This window comes from Siphateles boraxobius, unplaced genomic scaffold (assembly GCF_051911475.1).
Source record: "Siphateles boraxobius isolate OS27281-9 unplaced genomic scaffold, OSU_SipBor_1 1, whole genome shotgun sequence".
NCBI lineage: Eukaryota > Metazoa > Chordata > Actinopteri > Cypriniformes > Leuciscidae > Siphateles > Siphateles boraxobius.
The window spans coordinates 7,737,214-7,758,350 of record NW_027508699.1 but is presented as its reverse complement, the minus strand read 5'-3'; the positions used below and the strand labels follow the sequence as shown (position 1 = coordinate 7,758,350).

General features: G+C 36.8%; 1 protein-coding gene across 50 annotated transcripts in view; it reads right to left on the bottom strand.

Annotated features, from left to right (window-relative positions):
• The window catches only part of dlg1b (discs large MAGUK scaffold protein 1b), a 111,033-nt gene that overhangs the window by 84,061 nt on the left and 5,835 nt on the right, over nt 1-21,137 (bottom strand). For 28 of the 50 annotated variants that reach the window (XM_077196233.1, XM_077196915.1, XM_077196484.1 and 25 more), the window contains exon 3: nt 16,687-16,850. In XM_077196233.1, coding sequence (XP_077052348.1) covers nt 16,687-16,850 — 164 coding nt within the window. Of the gene's footprint in view, nt 1-11,860; nt 11,933-16,686; nt 16,851-21,137 lie in introns of all 50 variants that reach the window. The other 22 variants (XM_077195693.1, XM_077197002.1, XM_077196663.1 and 19 more) reach the window with 1 other exon arrangement.

Sequence of the window (21,137 nt, the reverse complement as noted above, 5' to 3'; positions counted from 1 at the left end):
GAATCACATGGTACTAAATTCTGATAAATGTAAAGGTGTAAATAAAAGTATTTTCTGAGCACAGTGAGAAAGCCAAAGATCTATTAAAAGTTTTTTTACTGACTTTGCCTCCTGGTCGATGCAAAGCCCACATGGAAATCTATGAGCTTTTAGCTGCAAGTCTGACATGCCCTGAGGCTGGTACCAACCAGAGGAGACATGAGAATCAGCAGTCATGCATGCAGAAAACATGCAGTCACTCCACACAACTGGAGCCCGTCCTCTGTGAAGCCTCGCAGTCTGAGCGAGGGGAAGAGACAGAAAGAGAGAATTCCCACACCGGGACACAAACGCTGCTCTCTTGAGCAGAAATAGCCTCATCTGCAACATTTCTGACAACAGAAGCTCATAGGTTATACATTAGTTTACTTGGAAATGTCATTTGTGCAGTCTATATTTATGGATGATACATTTTAAGTGTATGCTGTAGCTGAAAAAAAAAATCACAGTAAACAGTAAAGAAATGAAGTAATCATTCAGCGATACAGTTCAGTGCCAAATGTTACTCCACGCTGAGCCAAAATTCAGCTTGCACTGCAGTGCAATACAACTTTATTTACATGGTCATCAAAGGTCAAGCTTACAGTCAAGACCGTTGTGCTTCATACATCGCTACACTACATTTTTGCCAAAATTTTGCTAATGTGACCACGCATTAATAATGAAAAAATAATGAAAAAGTATTCTTCTCACACCATGGATTATCACATAACAGAAAATAAGTACACATCAGACGCTGTTCTGACCCAGTCACAATGACCACCTCATACTGTCCAGTTTCCCAAACCAAGACACTTTGTGACTATAATATAATTTTATAGCACTATCAAATATAATAATATACTTGTTCAAATCAGTTAAATATATGAAAAACGTTTCATTATTACAAAAAGTTCCACAAATGAAAAAAACAATATTCAATATGCTTGCTATTCACATCTTTTTCATAAATAGTATTTAATATTTACCCATATGAATCAAACAATAGGTATCATTTCAGTCCACAGTTTTGAGAGACAGCACTAGAGATCAAAGGCAGGGCGTCAGCCTCATGGAGGTCAAGATAAATGACAGTAAGACCCTTGAGATAAACGGCATTAAAGCAGGATGGGAAAGACTTGCATACAAAACACCAGATATTGTCAGGCGTCCAGCTGACATCTTTCTTTCTTCAAACAAATCAGCAAAAAAAGAGCAATTCAGCATTGTGTCTTCAGTCATCTATGAACAGATATATAATGGCATAAAGTACTGTTAATGAGGGAACGAGTCATGACATCACACGAGTGGTATTTTTTTTTTGTCGCCTTTTTCGCCTTTCTTCGCCATTGGCTAATGGCTTGCTTAGTTGGGGACATTATATTTTATATTTAACAATATTATTACAAGATTATTTTCCTGTTATCGCTGTAAAGCTGCTTTGAAACAATCTGTATTGTAAAAAGCGCTATATAAATAAAGGTGATTTGACTTGGTAATATAATCAGCAATTTTGGAGAGCATGTCCCTTAAGCTTTTGGTATTGTTGGTACATGGGGATACTAGGAAAAGACATGTTAGTAAGTCTCATGGCTCGTAGGCAGGCTGCTTCTGGATCATATGGTATCATACTGAATCACAGTAGCTCTGCTTGGCAGAAAGGAGAGCACCGAGGTTCAAAATATGGGGATGATATAAATCATAATATCTGAATGGAATTTGAGTAACTTGAGTAGATGACCTAAAACCGAAAGCTTCAAGATGCTAAAAAAGCCAGAAAACCAAACAGGTGCTGCTGAGAATCGGTTAAATTAGGGCCGGCCCGCGGCATAGGCAAATGCTAGGAGCGCCGCACATCCATTGGGGTGTCCATATGAGTGAATTTGTTGTATTAGATTTTTTTTTAAGAATACTATTTTAATACTTTTAATTTAAAACATTACAAAAAAATCGACTTGCAGAATTAACAGAGGGCCGATTTCACATGACTAAATTAGCATTATAGCCAAATTGCCTATGTCAAAAAGACAGAAGCCCTCAGTGCCCAACAAAGAAAATGAAGAGAAGTGGAAGGAAAACAGGAATAAAGACAAAGGTAATGAAATGTAATGAATGAACAGTTTATCTAATTGCATAGTAGTTAGACGATGCTAGTAACTACATGATGTGAAATAGCTAACAGAGTCTAGCTAACAGAGCTGGACATTTTAATCGTTAAAAGATTGTGATCTTTGGCAACAAGTGACTGTTAAAAAATGCATTGCAAGAGCACTGAATCATTTAATAGATTTGTTCAAAAACACTTATCCATCTAATAATAAAACAAGTGACATCTTTAGTTCGTCATTGATTCATTCATTCAAAACAAAATAATTAAATATTTTAAAATAGACTGCAGCAATCAACATTTTTTATTAACCTCTAATAAATTACATTATTTTGCTTAATTGTCTATTCAGAATTGTGATCCCTAAATAAAAAATTGATTGAAAACAAATTGATCAGGGCAAGCCCTGGGTTAAACACAGGGAAATGACAGGGACACTGAATAGCGCTCAATCAATAAGGGTTTTCAAAAGGCAGATTGACATTTGGTACCCCAATCTCAAATATTTGGTTATATTGTTGGTTAAACAAATATATTGTCCAAAGAAACAACAAATAAATAAATAAATAAAAAATATTATTATTATTATTTAGTAGACAGTAGTAACAACAACAATAAAAAAAACAATATTAGAATATTATTATTAATATTAAAGTAATTAAATTGACTCCAGGAAGAGATGATAATAATGCCATATACTATTTAATTAGAAAAGTACTGCTATACACAGAAAAAAAACGAACTATAATGCAGTAAAGGCATTCACTCAGATGGTCGCAGTAAAACATCGTTAATCTGTGCGCTTACCTTGGTAGTAACAATACAAATGCAGTCCATTCTCTCCTATCGGACAGAGACCTCGCGCCTCTCAGCATCTCATTTCGCAACTCTTCTTTAACGAGAATCACGCTGAATCCGTTCATAAATGCGGAGCTCACCGCTACTCCTCAAGGAACGAGAGAAAAATAACAGCCATCCACGTGTTTGTATTTGCTCTCCATGTTGGCCATGCCGATGAAGTTCGAGAGAGAGAGAGAGAGAGAGAGAGAGAGAGATGCGCGCACGTCTCCAAGTGAACCCTCAGGAGAAGCGAGAGCGCGCGCACTGCTTCATCCAGCATATCACTAATTCAACTCTTCAGAGTGGATAACTTTACTTTATTGCGACTATAAACCAATAGATCCTAGACTATAAACCGCTGTAGACCAGGGGCGGAGCGGGGGGATGGCTAATTGGGCTTAAGCCCCGAATGTTTTGTCAAAAGCCCCGAATCTTTTAGGTTTTTTAAAATAACTTCAACTTGTTTTCATTTTATCTCAGTCTTTCTGACTCGAGCGGCAAAAAATGAAACAAAATCTCTATTACCGTGCGTGGATGCGGACGGTAATGCATCGCGCATCACTCAGCTTGTTTGCCAACTGCCAATAAAAACTAACGAAGAAGAAATTCGTCGTCGTTGTCATCAGGGGCTGGCTGCTGGCGGGCTTTTTGTATGTTTCACTGGCGTCGTAGCGAGCTTAATATGGACATAACAAAGTTTTTTATACAGAAAACTAAACCTCACCGGCCGGAGAGAGATTCAGAAGCAGCGTCAGACGAACCGCGGACAAGTGTTACAGGTTTGTGAATCCGCTGTTGTAACTTAACACTTGAGTTAAGTGATTGTATTGCTGCTGGCTAGCTAGCGAGTTATCGTTAGGTGTTATTAAGAGAAATTATTTGCTAATAGAGATGGGCGGATGATTTGTCTGATGATTTGGGGGGTACATCTAATCTTGGCACATTAGTGGGATAAGAAGAGAGACTAATTGAGAAATATAGTGCTAAAGAAGATTAGAAAGACATGAGAAAGTATATTTCCTCCTGATGACAACAATTACAAGTAACGTTACAGATGCATCAATATCGTTAATAAGTTATTTTTCCCCCTCATACTTTAATTAAAAAAGTAAATCTTTAATATATTCTAAATTCATTACATAAAAAGTAAAATATTTCAAGCTTTTTATTGTTTTAATCTTGATAAGGGCTTACAGCTCATGGAAATCAAAACTCCAGAAGTAGTAATCTCAAAATGTATTAGAATTTTAGAACAAATAATTTTTTATACGACCTGACAAGATCTCTAATCAGCTAATCAACTCAAAACGCCTGCAAAGGTTTCCTGAGAATTTAATCTGTCAGTCTTGTTCTATGGAGGACCAGCTCTACCATATTTAAAAATAAATACAGAAATAAATAAATGCTCAATAAATAAATAAGCATGCAATTAATTGCCCCAAAAAATACAATAAACAAATAAATGTAGGTAGAAATTAAATTATACAGTGAGACATAAATGTATATATCTCTTAATTAGCTTCTTTATTTATTGACCTTTGTAATAATTACCTTATTGATTTATGTGCATGTTATAATATTTTTGTCTGTTTTATTCTTCCTTTGTATTTTTTTACCCTATTTATTTCTTCAATGCTATTTATTTCTGCCTGTCGTTTTTACATTTCTGTATGCATTTCTGCCTCATTATGCAAATGAGGAGGGGCTGTGTCTTAAGGGGTCAACTTCTGCCCATTGGTTGGTTAGCATTTTACTGCATTGGTCGAATCTACATGCCACCGGCCACAGTCACAACAAAGATGGCTACCTACGATGAAGTTGTCAGTGAGCTGAGGCATTTAGCAACTGTTTTTTGAAAACAATGCTAACGTTATAAGTATTGACTTTATTATTTTTCGTTTGGACGCTCTGACAGAACGTGTGTTTCAGTTAGCGGCACACATGGACACAGATGTCGACAATGTAGTTTTTCAGAATCTGGAGGAACCGGATAAGCATTTCTGCTTATATGCTGCCTGTGGACGCCGTGGAAGGACTTTTACATGCGGGTTTGCCTGTTGGTGCCATTGCACCATTCCACGGCGTCCACAGGCAGCATATAAGCAGGGCGACCAGCTATCCCAGGTGTGTGATTAACGTTGGCAACCGAGTTAAGAAGATGGGCCGCTTCCTCCAGATTCTGAAAAACTACATTGTCGACATCTGTGTCCATGTGTGCCGCTAACTGAAACACACGTTCTGTCAGAGCGTCCAAACGAAAAATAATAAAGTCAATACTTATAACGTTAGCATTGTTTTCAAAAACAGTTGCTAAATGCCTCAGCTCACTGACAACTTCATCGTAGGTAGCCATCTTTGTTGTGACTGTGGCCGGTGGCATGTAGATTTGACCGATGCAGTAAAATGCTAACCAACCAATGGGCAGAAGTTGACCCCTTAAGACACAGCCCCTCCTCATTTGCATAATGAGGCAGAAATGCATACAGAAATGTAAAAACGACAGGCAGAAATAAATAGCATTGAAGAAATAAATAGGGTAAAAAAATACAAAGGAAGAATAAAACAGACAAAAATATTATAACATGCACATAAATAAATACTTTAAAAAAATAAGTAATTAATAAATAAAGTTGAAGATTATAACGAACAATAAATAAATAAGGTAATTATTACAAAGATGAATAAATAAAGAAGCTAATTAAAAGAGATATATACATTTATGTCTCACTGTATAATTTAATTTCTACCTACATTTATTTGTTTATTGTATTTTTGGGGCAATTAATTGTATGCTTATTTATTTATTGAGCATTTATTTATTTCTGTATTTATTTTTAAATATGGTAGAGCTGGTCCTCCATATTGTTCTGGTGGTGCAGCACACTATTTATAATACATTTTTGAGATGCGCCTGTAATAATGTAATAAACGTATTAGTATTTATATAATGAATGGAATTGTTATAGTGAACAGTAATAATTAATAAATAGTAGCAGCAATGAATTAAATGAAATGAATATCACCGTCCACAATTTTATATGTAAGCTTTTTGGACAACGCATCATTATTTTACTTTATTACATGGCTTGGTAGAATTCTAATGTAGAATGCGGTCTGTTATTTCTTGACAACAGAGCGTTGCCATGAAAAACAGAGCGTTGCCATGAAAAACAGAGCGTTGCCATGAAAAACAGACCGTTGCCATGAAAAACAGAGCGTTGCCATGGACGCGTTCAGAGACGGAACGGACTATTTTCTTTAGCGGAAACAATACAACCGTTTTTAAATCAATAAACTCCTTTTTAAATCAATATTTTGTGTCAAATTATTGATTTATTTGGTAGGTAGCCATGTAATAAGCGAGATAATGTATAGCGAGGCGGTTGTTATAGCGAATATAAACCCTTCAGGCTGCTTCGCGTCAGACTCATAATCAGCCTGTCGGGGTTGTATTCGCTATAACAACCGTCTCGCTATACATTATCCCTTACGTAACATATTACACAATATCATCTATATTTAATGCAGTAATTCTGAGCAAAAAGTATAAGTATTTAATAACAATTAAATACAAAATAGGTTGTAGGCTCTACTGGTTGGTTTTTTTGTTTTACTGTTTAACTATCATCATTTTCCCAGATAGTATATAGATTTTTAGGCATTCTATTATCACAAACAGCCTGAAAAATAGTGCATTTAGCTGACGTAAATGGGAAAAAAATCTCCCCGGGGGAGTATCCCCCTGGACCCCCCTAGATTTGGGCTAAGCCCCGAATCTTTACATCGTCTGGCTCCGCCCCTGCTGTAGACAACGTCTATCTTTCTGGACGTGCGTGCTCGCATTCAGCATCAGATTACATCAAAAAAGTCATCGCGACATATTTGAATATCCATGGAGAATTGCGACCCATGAACAAACTTTAATACATTGTAAAAGACCAAATTAGCAAAGAAAAAATATAAAAATATATTATTTTCGCTGCATGATACATGATCTTAAAAGATAAATACGTTGTTTCAGAGTCGAAAATCATATATCTTCAAATAAAAAATTATATATCTGTTACAATTGTATGATGAATGGCATTGCTAAAACAGTCTCTTCAGGATAATCAAAACTTCCAGAATTTACCTGAAGCTTATCATGCTAGTTAAGTGTTGTACATTTTCTGAACATTTAAAAATTACACTTGGGGGTGCTCCGATCAGGATTTTTGGGGCCGATCACCGATCCCCGATTACTGGAAGCTGTATCACCCGATACCGATCACCGATTACATGGTCTATTTGAAGCCTTCTATTTATCATGTAGCATTACTTATTAAACTATATTTAACAACAATTTACATTAAGTATTACATTTAAGAGAAGACAATGTATCATGAATTGACACCTGTGTATTTATTTGCAAGCAACATGTCCAGCATATTAACTTAGCAGCCTGTGCTTGGTTATTGGGAGCAGCTTAGGGCTTGACAAATACAACTTTCCTGTAGAATATAAAATAAAATAAAAATAAAAGACAGAACATCCGAGTCTTTAAATTTAGCTTTACACTACTTTAAACTAAAAACTGCAACAAAAAAAGCTATAGTTAAAATGTTGTTTTGAGTCAGTCAGGCATCCGTTTTTCTAATACACTTAAAGGACAAACAAGGACCACAGAAAAGTGCACCGCAACAAAAAATACTAATAACTAACAACTTCCATATCTGTATCTATCTATAACTTTGCTATTTCTGGGATGCTCAGTCAAATTTTGTGGGCATTTAGAGAGGAAGAGAGAGGTAGAGAAAGTGAGACGGGGGATAGAGATTATTCGCTTAATTTCTCTCAATTTCTTGGAATTTTTTTTTTTTTATTTTTTATTTTTTTGCAAGAACCCTTGCAAAATTATTTTAAACAGATTAAGAAAGCCACCACTACTGGTCACATCTATGGTTAGATTGATTTGTTTAGATCCAGTGAAGTCTGTCCCACGACTTCTTAGGATCGATATTGTCCCCCGACACTTTTTGTACCATTTAGGCACGGCTGTACCTAATATAAATAAATAAAAAATCTCCAGTTAACTAGCAGAACATTCATTTAGTTCACTATTAAATAAGAGATCTAGCGCTAAAATGTGTTTTCTTGAACTCAAACTGAGCGCTCGTTGCCGCGGCGATTAGTGTCATGGATACAGTATTCTCTGTGGCCCGCACAGTCTTCACTCGGACGCGCGCTTAAATCTATCGCCGTTGCGGACTCTATTCATTCCGGTGAAATCACAAAATAAAACACAAACGTGTCCCTGCTTGATATAGACTGTAACCACTGATGAACATATTCAGTTTTGATGTAAGAAAAAATATATATACGAGTGCGGATTAGAACCCGTAACCTCTGACACGCTTGGCAAAAGATCTACCACTACACCATTTAAGAACTAAAAGAAAGTTTGCGGAATTTATGGATTTATACAATTTGAAAAGCGGCCGCTGCATGGTACACACATTGCAGATTGCTAATGAATTGTCTTTTTCACAAAACCTGTAGAATTGCCAGACCGGTGAAGCCATTTTTACAAGGTCGTAAAAAATTGTCTCGCGAGTTTTGCCTCATCTGATTGGCCTTTATAGAGACCGCCAATCACATATCCCAAAGCAATTATCGGCCGATTATGATCGGCGACCGATCAATCGGAGCACCCCTAATTACACTGCAATATAAATCATTCACAACTGAATTTGCCACATCCTGTAAAGACTGACACCAGAGTAAGATTTAAAAGTGACAACTGATCCAGCCTCAGGAGAGAGAAATCCAGACACCCCACAGAGAAAGTGTTTTGGCAGAATTCAAGCATGTTCCCAGCAGAAGCAGCCCAACCATCATTCACCTCACACACATTTTAACACTGAGCTGACGGTGTAAAAGCAGCCTTTTATAGCACGTACTGTAGATTGCCCTGAAATGCAGTGTAGGAATAAATATTTGATGTGCACAGTGATTAGCCCTTCCCTTCAGAAGCAGCCTATACTAGTTCACGCTGCTGTTGCATAAAGGTTTCTGGACCAAAGAAAACAAAAAGAACACTGGGTAACCTAGTTTCCAACAAAACAGTGCTGTGGAGTCGGAACTTGGCCGGCGGAAAGCACTTAGAAACGGCCAACATTTCCTCTGACTTGTGAAATGAACGTTGATTTACAAATACACATACATTGCAAACATTTTTTAAACATCTAAGTAATTAATTCAGTGTCTCAACGCTACTATGAGCTGCTTTTTATACAATGGTAAGTTAAATAAGTCCACATGTTATATTTGTTAATAGTACAATAACGAAACATACTGAACATAAGAAAGGGATCCCAACATAGGGCACTTTGCTTTACTGATTGTAATCAGAGGGATTTTTTTGTTTGTTTGTGCATTTAAGTTTTGTTATTTTTACCACACTGACCTGTATTTTTTATTTAAACTGACATTATTTCGACACTCTACCTCACATTAGGGGGCCCTATTTTAAGGATCTAAGCGCATGGTCTAAATCACACTGCACAAGTGCACATAGGTCGTGTCCGAATCCACTTTTTAATGATGGGAAACGTAGTCGGTGCCCCCGGCGCATGTTCTAAAAGGGTTGTCACTATTCTCTTAATGAGAAATGGGTGTTATGGGCGTAACGTGTAACAAACCAATCAGAGTCTCATCTCACATTTACTTTAAAAGCCAGTTGCACTCATGCCATGGTGGATTTACTATTTACATGGCAGAATTTGCAAGCGTTAAAACTGAACGCTTCAATGGGTGCACAAAAGGTCGCAAATAAAAGTAAAATGCAAATGCATTTGCTATTTAAATAACGTGGCGCAGGACGTTAAAATGATAACTGCGTCAGGCTGAAACTAGCAAAAAACACTTGTGTCGCCCCTGCTGCTGCTTTGCGCCGGGTGTATGATAGGGCAGTAGGGGTTTTTGGTGCAAGGCCAGCAGGCTGTCGGGGTGTGGAGCAGCTCCAGATCAAGCACCAGCACCCTGTCGGTGGAAACAACCAGTGTTGGGGATATATATATACATATACTTTCCAAGATTGCATTACTCCTTAAAAAAAGTAACTAATTGCATTTATAAGTTACTTTTTATGGAAAGAAATGTTACACGTTACTTTTTTTCATCTGTGCAGGGCTTGCAGGTTTGTTTGTTGTATAACAAAAGTTATATCTTTGGCAAATGTAAAGGTCCTTTCACACCAAGGGCCAGATTTACTTACAGCTTGAGCCAGCGCAAAACCTTTTTTGGTGTTAAAGAACTTCTGTCAGGATTTACGCAGTGAAAAATTAGCACTGAAAAGGCATGCAGAGGGTTATTTTTGCGGCTGACCTTTTGGCATATGGATTTGTAGGAGTTTCCCTTTGCAACTCAAAATTTATAGGAGAGTATTAAAATGAATAATAATGCAAGGTGATTTACTAAGGTTTGTGCTAGTCAATTTACTGGTATTTGTGCCCTTATTTAATGCCCAAAAAAGCAAGTCTTAAACCCGACACTAATTTGTGCTGCTCTTGGTGGATTGAGTCATTATGGAAATGATCCAGCTTCGTCTGTGTTCTTCAACTTGCACGTCGTCAGGAGATCACTTCCGATTTATCTCAACATGGGGACAGGTGGTGTCAGTCAATAAATGGGAAAACAAAGTAACTTGCATTGCTTGTTTGAAAAAGTAACAGATATTTTGTTGTAATTGTAAAAGCAGTGCGTTACTTCACTAGTTTCTTGAAAAAAGTAAGCTGATTCGTAACTTGCGTACCCTGTAATGTGTCTCCCCTCAAGACTGCCCACATTTAGCCTTGTTATAAAGTAATGACACAAACCTCTTAGCCTCTCAGAATATAAATACATTATTGTCTAAAAAAGTTATTCCATTATGGACCCTTTTCACATTACCACGTTTGGAACAGTAAACTATACATAAAATATTTCAATAGAGGTACATGGGACATCAAACCAAATATTATTTTTGTGTTTCCATTTTTCCAGCGGTAAACGAGAAATATACAATTGCATTTCTATGACTTTGGATAGATGGATTGTGCCAGTCAAAAGAGAAAAATTTACAGTCACTAGCTCAGCAGCTACTGTATATTAGAAATCCCTTCGAAGTACTGCAGAATATAACACCAAGTAAAGTGTTATAAATGTACATTTTTAAAAAATTTAAATGTTAAAAACTTTGCTACATTTATGGTGTTAAATATTGCATCTGAAATGTGTAATCAAAGTCTGTGTAATGAGTCCATGATAAGAGGTATCAGGTACAATCATAAGACAATGTAAAAAGTGAACAACATAAAATACACATTTTGCTGGTACATATAAAAAAAAACATTAATCATACAGTCCTTGAATAAAAGATTTAAATACACCTTGGTAAAATGGGATTTTTAAACTTACAACACCAAATTGACATTTTCACAAGCATAAACATACTTATTTTATGAAATTATTAGGCTAAATTGAACAGCACAATTTAATAATCACGCAATTAAAAATCCAATTCCACAAATCATAAAAGTTATCAGCTATATCGGGCTGATCGCATTCAGAAACAAAAATGTCACATTTTGGACGTTATGAATTTAAAGCTACCAACACATTTTGAATAAAGTTTTAGCATTGTGAAAATGCAACCCACAGCTTGGCCACCAAAACTTGGTATCCCACCGATAAAGCTATGAACTATGTCCAGAGCAGACCCATGAGGCAAGCCTAAATGAATGGGGCGCAATGACCCATGAGTCCCTCTATTCTCGGAACAAACCCCGTCAACGAGGGTAGGAGGAAATGAACGGCCCAGACATGCGGCCATGGGGGATGCCCAACCCACCAGACCCGTGCCGGTGTGATACTCACTTGGTCCAGCTCACTGTGGGAGGATTTCGCTTTAGCGAGCACAAGAAGGATTTCATTTAGGAGGGGAGAGTCCTGAGAGTGGCCATTTTATTAACACAGAAAGAAACAAGAGGGAAAAAGGAGAGAAAGGACATTGAAATACACAGCAGATGTGCGAGTTAGATAAGTTTATTTAAAATGACCTATACATTCCACTAGTATGAAGTTTCAAAGCTTGACGCTAAGCAACAATGAATATTTTGTTTGTATAGAACAAAATATTAGAAAGCCCTGTAAGTTAGAGTTGAATGAGAAGAATTATTCTGAATAAGTGATTATTGCGTTAATGGTATAACAGATCCACATCCTCCCAAGTCAATTTTTCAGGCTCTGGCAGTTCAAGCCTCAGATTTACTGGTTTTCTAAGTAATACACAGTAGCTGAACAAGTTTAGAGAATCAGATCAGATTATTGACTAACTCACTTATAGAAATATAAACAAACCATGTCGTCTTAAGACACTGGTCAGTCTGAGAATGTTGTTACTGAGATATTAGTCAGTTGAGTTCCTGTTTCCCAACAAAGCGAATGACTGGATCCAATAATCTGTTCTTTTATAAATATACTCAAAGTGAGTGTTGATGTTGTACACGTCTACACACTGCAGGCAGGTGGTGGTGTTGTGACAAACAGACTGATCCAAACATGCAAACTACATCAACACTGTTTACACAATTTTTTTATGGTAAGACACAAAGAATGTGGTCTGACAAGTCACTAACTAACATCACTTTTGTTATTACAAGCGATCAATTCATCAGATTTTGTAGAACTCTGAGAAGAAACTCTGAGAAGCATGTTTACTTATTTATAATCTTTTTAGTTTGTTCACAATTGTCAGATGTTATAGTTGAGCAAAACTTGTTTAGTGACCTTTAGTAAAAACAAACTGTATCCACACTTACAAGACCTAACAAGACTATTGCATAATCTATTTTTAGATTATGAGAGGCACTTCCAGTTTGGGGATGTTCCACTCAAAAAGACTGAAACAAATCATTTCAAATCATAAGTTTGTGCTACAAATAATCCTTATCCGACAGCTTGCCTGAATGAGCTGTAAAATTTCCTTCATGTTCTATATGATGTGTCACGGTAACAAGAATATACAGGTGTGGTGAGAATTAAAGGCACCCCTGGTAAATATGATCAGAAATGGGTGTAAAAAAATAAATCTGCATTGTTTATCCTTTTGATCTTTCATTGATTTTTTTTTTGTTGCAAAAATCATTTCATTGAAGTTAAAGAATTGAAAGTGGGGGGGGTCACATTATGAAAGCAATGTTTTTCTGCAAAACAAGTTGGCCACAATTATTGGCACCCCTAGAATTGTTTGCGAGTAAAATATCTCTGAAATATATCCCCATTAATATTTAACTTTTTTTAGCACACCAGGGTGACTAAGAACATGAAATTGTCCAGCCATGACTTCTTGTTTTACAGGAGTTTAAATATGAGGAAACACAAAAGCCAAATTCCCTTATTCATCCATCACAATGAGTAAAACTAAAGAATATAGTTCTGATGTGCATCAAAAGATTGTTGAGCATCACAAAATAGAAAATGGCTGTAAAGAAAATAGCTAAAGAATTGAAAATCCCCATTTTGACCATCAGGGCAATAATTAAAGAGTTCCAATCAACTAAAGATGTTATGAATCTGCCAGGAAGAGGACATGTGTCGATATTGTCTTAATGCACGGTGAGGAGGAGAGTTTGAGTGACCAAAGACTCTCCAAGGATCACAGATGGAGAATTACAGAGATTACTTGAGTCTCGGGGTCAGAAGCCTACCAAAAAAAAACCAAAAAAAAAAACCCCTACATCACCACATGTGTTTGGGAGGGTTTCAAGAAAAATCCACCTCGCTCGTCCAAAAACAAACTCCAGCATATTCAGTTGTCAGAATGACTGGAACTTTAAACGGCACAGGGTTCTGTTGTCAGATGAAACTAAAAAAAGAGCTTTTTGGCAGCAAACACGCTAGATGGGTTTGGTGTACACAAGGATAAAAAGTACCCCATGTATACAATTTAATATACCGTTGGATCTTTAATGTTGTGGGCCTATTTTTCTGCTGGAGGTCCTGGACTTCTTGTTCAGATACATGGCATCGTGGATTCTATCAAATACCAACAGATAAAAAATCAAAACCTGACTGCCTCTGCTGGAAATCTTATAATGGGCCGTGGTTGGATCTTCCATCTGGACAACGATCCAAAACAAACATCAAAATCAACACAAAAATGTGTTATGGAGCACAAAATGAAGCTTCTGCCATGACTGTCCCAGTTCCCTGACCTGATGAGGAGCACCAGCAACATGGATCTGGAAAGATTCTGTATGGAGGAATGGTCTCTGATCTCTTGTCATTTGTTCTCCAAACTCATTAGGCATTATAAACTCATAGCTGTTATCTTGGAAAAAGGAGATTGAAAAAAGTATTTAATAACAGGGAGCCAATAATTGTGGCCAACGTGTTTTGGAGAAAAACATTTATTTCATAAATGTGACTTACCCCCCACTTTCAATTCTTTTACTTCAATGAAAGGTTGGATTTTCAAAGGGTAGAAAGATCAAAAGGATAAACAATGCAGATTTATTTCTTACAGCCATTTCTGATCATATTTACCAGGTGTGCCATTAATTCTGACCACAACTATATATGGCAAGAGTTCTCTTCAGTCGCTGAATTCTTTTCCTCCTTATTTTTTTCTTTTCTTCCTTTGTATTCCACTGTAACATTATGAAAAAAAAGACAACATATACTGCTCATTTGTGGTCTGCTCTCCAGATTTAATTTATGATGTATCCCATGAATAATTCACTGGAATGTATAAAAATTGTCTGCCCAAACCCTCACTTCTCCTTACAGGTCTGTTTAAATACAATATCTATTGTCTATCAAAATGACGAAAATCACTGAAATATTATTACTCAATGTTCCAGTTAATGCACATTTTATTTGATTTTTAACATGTATATTGCTGCGGAAATAATCGATCTTTTGGGGTTATTAATCGTATGTACTAGTAATTTGTTAGTCCTCTTACACTTTTAAATGTCCATTTAATATCCGATGGTTGAAGGGTGAGTAGAATAATATCATCTCATTATATCCAGTTTTTGTAAATGTTTATTGTGTTTACTGAGAAGTTTTCACTGATTCTCATGGGCGTCATGGGGCGTATGAAAAAGGTAGATAACTTCTGGAGTTACCTTAGTCTGCCAAAGCTTATCTACACAGCAAGTAAACTAAAAATAGTAGTATGAGTGTTTCTTCAACAGTTGAAGGAGAATTCTTTCATTCTTTCATGTTTTATAGCATTCTATGGAAGAATGACACTTAAAACTGGGAATGAACTTTGGAATAAAGTGTCTGAATCTTTTGTCTTGCTATAAAGTTTCATTTCATTATGTAAGAATAAACATTTTATACACTTTCTATGTTCTATGCAAAATAAAAATGGTTCACAAGTGATATTTACCATGCTTTTTACTATTAAATCAAAGATAATTATTGGTGTGTAATGAAGCTTGCAAAATCATGTGTAATATGTTTGCTATTTTTTTTTAATTATTATTATTTTATTTTTTTTTGCATGTAGTACTAGCATTGTGAACCTTTGATATTTTTAACTTAGAGAGAAATAAAACTGACTGGAAGAGACAATTTTGTGTTCACTTTTCCTCTCCAATTTTATCTCCACATTTTTCAAAAGTCTGAAGGTATCTGCATATCTACTCCTAAACTCAAAAAATGAATGCATTTTCACTGCTTGTTCAGTTTAGTAACTTAAAAAAGGATAATAAAACAATTATTTCTGTGACAACTTATCTATCTTGTTGTGCTTTTAAGAGGTAATTTAGTGACTGAACATTGCTTTCTTTCAGGATATTCTGCAGAAGTACATTATTCTGTTCCTCCGCTCAGGGAAAGAGAACATCTGCTACTAAAGTATTCAAGCTCACAAACAGCATGCACAGAGACTGCAGTTAGAGCCATGGAGCGTAAAGACTCTTCTGTCACATTTGTTTTCAGCAGCAACACGCACAGCTACTGAGACCGAAATACCGCCCCCTGAATCCAGGAGGACAGTGTCTTTTCCGACAGTTTCTGCAAGTGTGAGGAGTCATTCAGCGAATGATTTCCAGTAGACTCTTTAAGATGGATTACAGTGAATTCCACCAACAATGACTTCTGTGGTAACATGCAAAGCAGGAAGTCAGATTCTCAGAATGACTGACTGATGATTACATAAGAGTGTGTAACTGCAAAAGCACAAGTGTTTCATGTAGGGGAGACATTTCCTTTCCCCTTCAGGTGTGCGTTTCCCAAAAGCATCATCAGCCAACTATGGGTCGCAAGCTCCGTTGAACGCCGTTTCCCATAGTTGCTTTCGGGAAACAGAACAGTTACAAATGATGCTTAAGAACAAAAAAGCCCCAATGACAGCATCAGCGCAGCATAATTTCATTTAATATTCAAGACTAACATCTTTTCCCAATTAACATGTCAATCATGTCATGTTTGGTTGGTGCTTAGTAATCTAAATGCTGTCTAATTAAACGACCATGTTGTGGCATGACTTGTTTAATAAAAAACTAGCAGAATGACATTTTCTTTACAAACATCAATTTTTTTTACACTGTGAGATGTTTGTATGTGTTAGCAGAAATGCAAAGTCTTAAAGGGCCTCAAATTGACCTAAAAATCAGACCAGGCATTTCTGAGCTCTATTCATTCGGTAATCTAATTCAGATAATTAGAAATTAGAGCACTCTTACCTCTATGCTGGTGCTAAGGCTGGGCAGGGTGTCTGAAGTCACCGTTGTGCTTTGAATGCTGGAGAAATCCCACAGGTTCATTGGGGGCATCACATCGGGCACTTTCACCGATTCCCCACATCTCTGATTATCCAATAAGGTCACTTCGTAAAATTCCTGGATATCTGTTAGAAGAGAAAATATGCATTTTCAACAGGAAATGTTTCTGTAATGTCATACCTGAGAGAGCTTACTAAAAAGGAAAAGCAAGATACAGGTGCCCACAAACTATTTACTGAAGACACTTATGTCACACATAAATGTATGAATTTCACTGCATATATCATTTCATATCAAAAAAGTAATTTCTTCTATTAATTCTAACCAACATGGCTGCAAAAAATCATTCAACCAAAGACTGCATGATTTCAGTTCCCCTAAAATTCACACAGGGCGTAGTTCATCATCATGTGTTTCTATAACCTTTGACAACTATAAAGTGCCCAAATCTGTGTTCAAAATATCATTCCCAAATTTTAATTGTGACTTAAGTATTCAAATATCTTTTTACGGGGAGCTGGACAAGTTTTTTTGAAGGTCATTCAAGGACACAATAATTAAAATCTTAAATAACTGATCAGGGTCTCTGAAGTGATTTGGTGGCTAATGGCAAGCATCTATAAATACACATCCTAGAGTGAACAACAATTTAAAGATTACAAACAAGAGTGTTGACTGAAGCTGGAGGGCATGGGAGATTTAAAGGTCATCCACAGCTGTTACAACATTCATCAGGTTACAATCATAAAGATACAAGGGTCAGATGAAAGTGAAAGTGTTTGTGGCACTTATTTGAAAGCCACCACCCAGTCGTGAGTAAACAGATAAGATAAGAAGTTCATACATTTTGACAATGAAACAAACAGAAACTGTTCAAGGCACATGTGCAGTTTAAAAATTAGGGAACTAGTCCCTTCCACAAGCAGAGGAGAAATGAATGACTGTTCGAGAGAATGCCGTGCTGAGCTGCTGTGGTTGGCTATGCTGGTCGACGCACAGTCGAGACAGAAAATAGCAGAGGGTTACAGGTCTTCTATGCATGGAAGAGATTGGGTAACAGGGCTGAAAATACATGCTGGATCACATGGAGCTTCACAGAAATGAGAATAAATATTTTTATAATGCACACAGCTGGTGGTGGTGATTCCCTCATCTCTGGTTTCCCTGTAGAAATACTGAGTCCAGTAACTTCACAGCCCCTTTAAAAAACCACTGGCTTGTAACTGAGCACCAACTAATATAGTAGAATGATCATTTGTCCTGCTGTGACCATTAATAATTTAGCATTTTTTAATATCTAGATCTGAAATGTGACTTTGGTGCCTGTATTAAGGCTGGTCAAAAAGAAAAGATTTGTTCCACAGACACCTAAGTGTCTAATCCAGGATTTATTTTTTGAGATTAATCGATGTTCTTTCACTTGTCAATGGCCCTGTAAGCCTTCGAGAAGCTGGAGGATGTGACAGAATCCTACCATTTGACATCTGACTGACCTCTCAGTCATGCAACTACTCTCAAAATAAAACAAAAGAAAGAAAGACAAAACAAATACTGAATCTATTTATTGAAACGCTAAAGTTGTTGATTGCAATGGCCTTCATTTCACTTTCTCAAAAATATAACTTTTTCGGGGGGGGAATTATGAAAAACCATTAAAGGGGAACTTGGCAACTAATTCAACTAAATAAAACCGTTTAGAAATAATATGGATGGTTTAATAACCTGTTCTGGTGAGAATGGTGACTTTCCCCGCTCCCCCCAACGTTCCCAGGCGGAAAACCAACCTTGCAGTTGCAACATGAGGATTAACGTCCCGCAAGTAAATTGTTGGAAATAGGAAGTCTCGTGAGAAGCGAGAACGAGCAAGAAACACAAACTGCTTTACGGCAATTCGACAAACACACACGCCGCCCTCAATGTGTATGATGTATTACTCACCTCGGTAGACATAGCTCCACACAATAAAGTTGGCCGCCTCAGATAATAACAAATGCACATGAGCAGCGGTAGAAATTACACATGAATGAGCACATATAATTTTGAAACATATAATTTTTTGCTAAGAATCAACTTAAAAAATTACACAGTGTAGCTTTAAGAAATGATAAGAGAATTGTAGAACACAAAATGTCAAGTGCAGCTTCAGATTGGCTACCGACCAGTCCAAAAGTAAGTGGGGTTGAGATGGGATGGAATGAGAACAAACTATGCTATCTTACTGAAAACAACCTGGGACACATAAATTAAAGGACCTAACGATTTTTCAAGTGCTGAATCATCATGCATCAAACAAATTAAAGATGCATTATATAAGAGTGTGCATTTACACAGCACTCTAGCTGAGTCAGCTGCAATATCTGAGCAAAATATTTCATAACTTCATCTGTAAATCTCATTGAAGCACATCAGGACGCAGATGGTGAAAAACCCTCAATTTGCAAGCAAATCAATCATGTACAGTTATGCTGAACAAGTATGTTTGAAATATACTTTTTGTATTTTTGTATTAGTAAATTAGTGTTTGAGTTTTGTGTTTGCTCCATCCATGGCAGCTCTCTTACATGTGGATTGCGGGGCTCCCAAATTTAAGCATGCCAATATTAGAGTAGCCTAAACAAGCAGATGCATTTACACTTTGCCAAGTTTCGCCTTGTATTTGTCTCAAATAAGCTCCTAATAGTAATTACAGAAGGGAAGCTATAGACCAACAGCCAAAAGTGATTTTCGGATGAAACTACTTTCCCCTGAGGCGGTCTGGTAAATTTGTATTTCTCAAATGCGTTTTGCGATTTTTACCCTGAAATCGAATCGTGTTTTCTCCACGCAACCTCGGTAAAAACTATAGAGCAAACTATCAACTGACTCCTGGGGTAAATCTGGGAGAAATCTATTCTCATCCAGATATGAGTGTCTGAGATTGCGGTGTATGATCTTTTGCAAATTTATTTTTATCTTCATCGAACACTGTAATTACAATTACATTTCTCATTGCGCTTTTGACCTTTTTGCCAACTTTCTGAGTAAAATAACACTTAGTGGCTTGCGTACGGCAGGAATCCCATCTGACGAGAAGAGAGTCCGATTGCAAATTGCTCAAAAAAAGGCCACTGGAGCAGCAATGTGAGGTATGATCATCACCTTAATTATATTCTCCCCTCAATAAAATATATTTATATTTAATAATTTAGCAGACGCTTTTATCCAAAGCGAATTACAAATGAGGAGCGCAATAGAAGCAATCCAACCAACAATATGGAAACAATATGCAATTGCTGTGAACAGTCCCCAGTTAGTCCAGCACAGTCAAGTGTTGATGAAAAAGATGCGTCTTCAGCATTTTCTTGAAAATGGCTCAGCAGCTCAGGTTGAGTTAAGTACATAGCGTAATAATTATAATCACATGTATAAATTGTTCATTTGAATGAGTTTTGTGACGCAAATATCCAGAGCACATTTCCTTCTGTAATCCCCACAGGCCACAACCAGACACAGACGTCCCAATCCCATCCCAATCAGTACATTGCAGACGTCCTCTGTTAATAATTAATAATAACCCAAACATCGTCTGGAAAACCAATCATGTTCAAATTGTGCTAAAAAGCATCTTTCTCACATCAGGCCTTTGACTCCAAAGCAATCTGTTTGTTCTAGCAGATTTAAACAGTATGGTCAACAACATGGCTGAACTTAGGCTTTTGGTCAGCCAGGATAAAACATGCATATGATGAAAATAAAAAAGTAATAACCAGTGAGGTTATGAGTTAGATCTTTAATCTGGTCTCTGTGGCAAATCAGTCTGGCATTTGATGAAGTTATGATTGAAGAAGCAAATTACTAATGAGCACGAATTTAGGAGTGAGGAACTCAACTCAACGAAAAAACGTTTTAATCATTGTTTGAGAATCAGTATTAAGAGGTTAATACTGCCCTTAGTATAATACCAATGTCATTACGAGGCCTTCTGTTTATTCATGTCAGTTCAGTGACCCCATCCATGCTCTGAGAGTACATAATGTGCGTGATAAAAATGGAGCTCTAACACTTTTAATCGCTGCCTATTTTAGTAGTACTACCATGTACCATGGCCGAGTTGTTATAGTACAAATGTTTTACGCGATCTTTATAATATCAGAAGACAGACTGAAGAAAAAACAGCTAAGGTAAAATGTAAATGCCAGTGGATTCATAACAGGATGCAGAAAGCAAAAGATCTGTAACTGGACTTAATCTCCTTAAGTTTGTTATATTCCATTAGTGTGGATGATTGTTATATTTGATTGGAGATGAGATATCCGCTCTGAGCCAATTAAAACAGAGGTGTAACTCTCAGCCGATTCCCAGGTTTCTCAGAGTCTCGTGTTCACTTTTTCTCCCTCTGGAATGAGATCTGTGGTAAGGCAGCCCTTAAACAG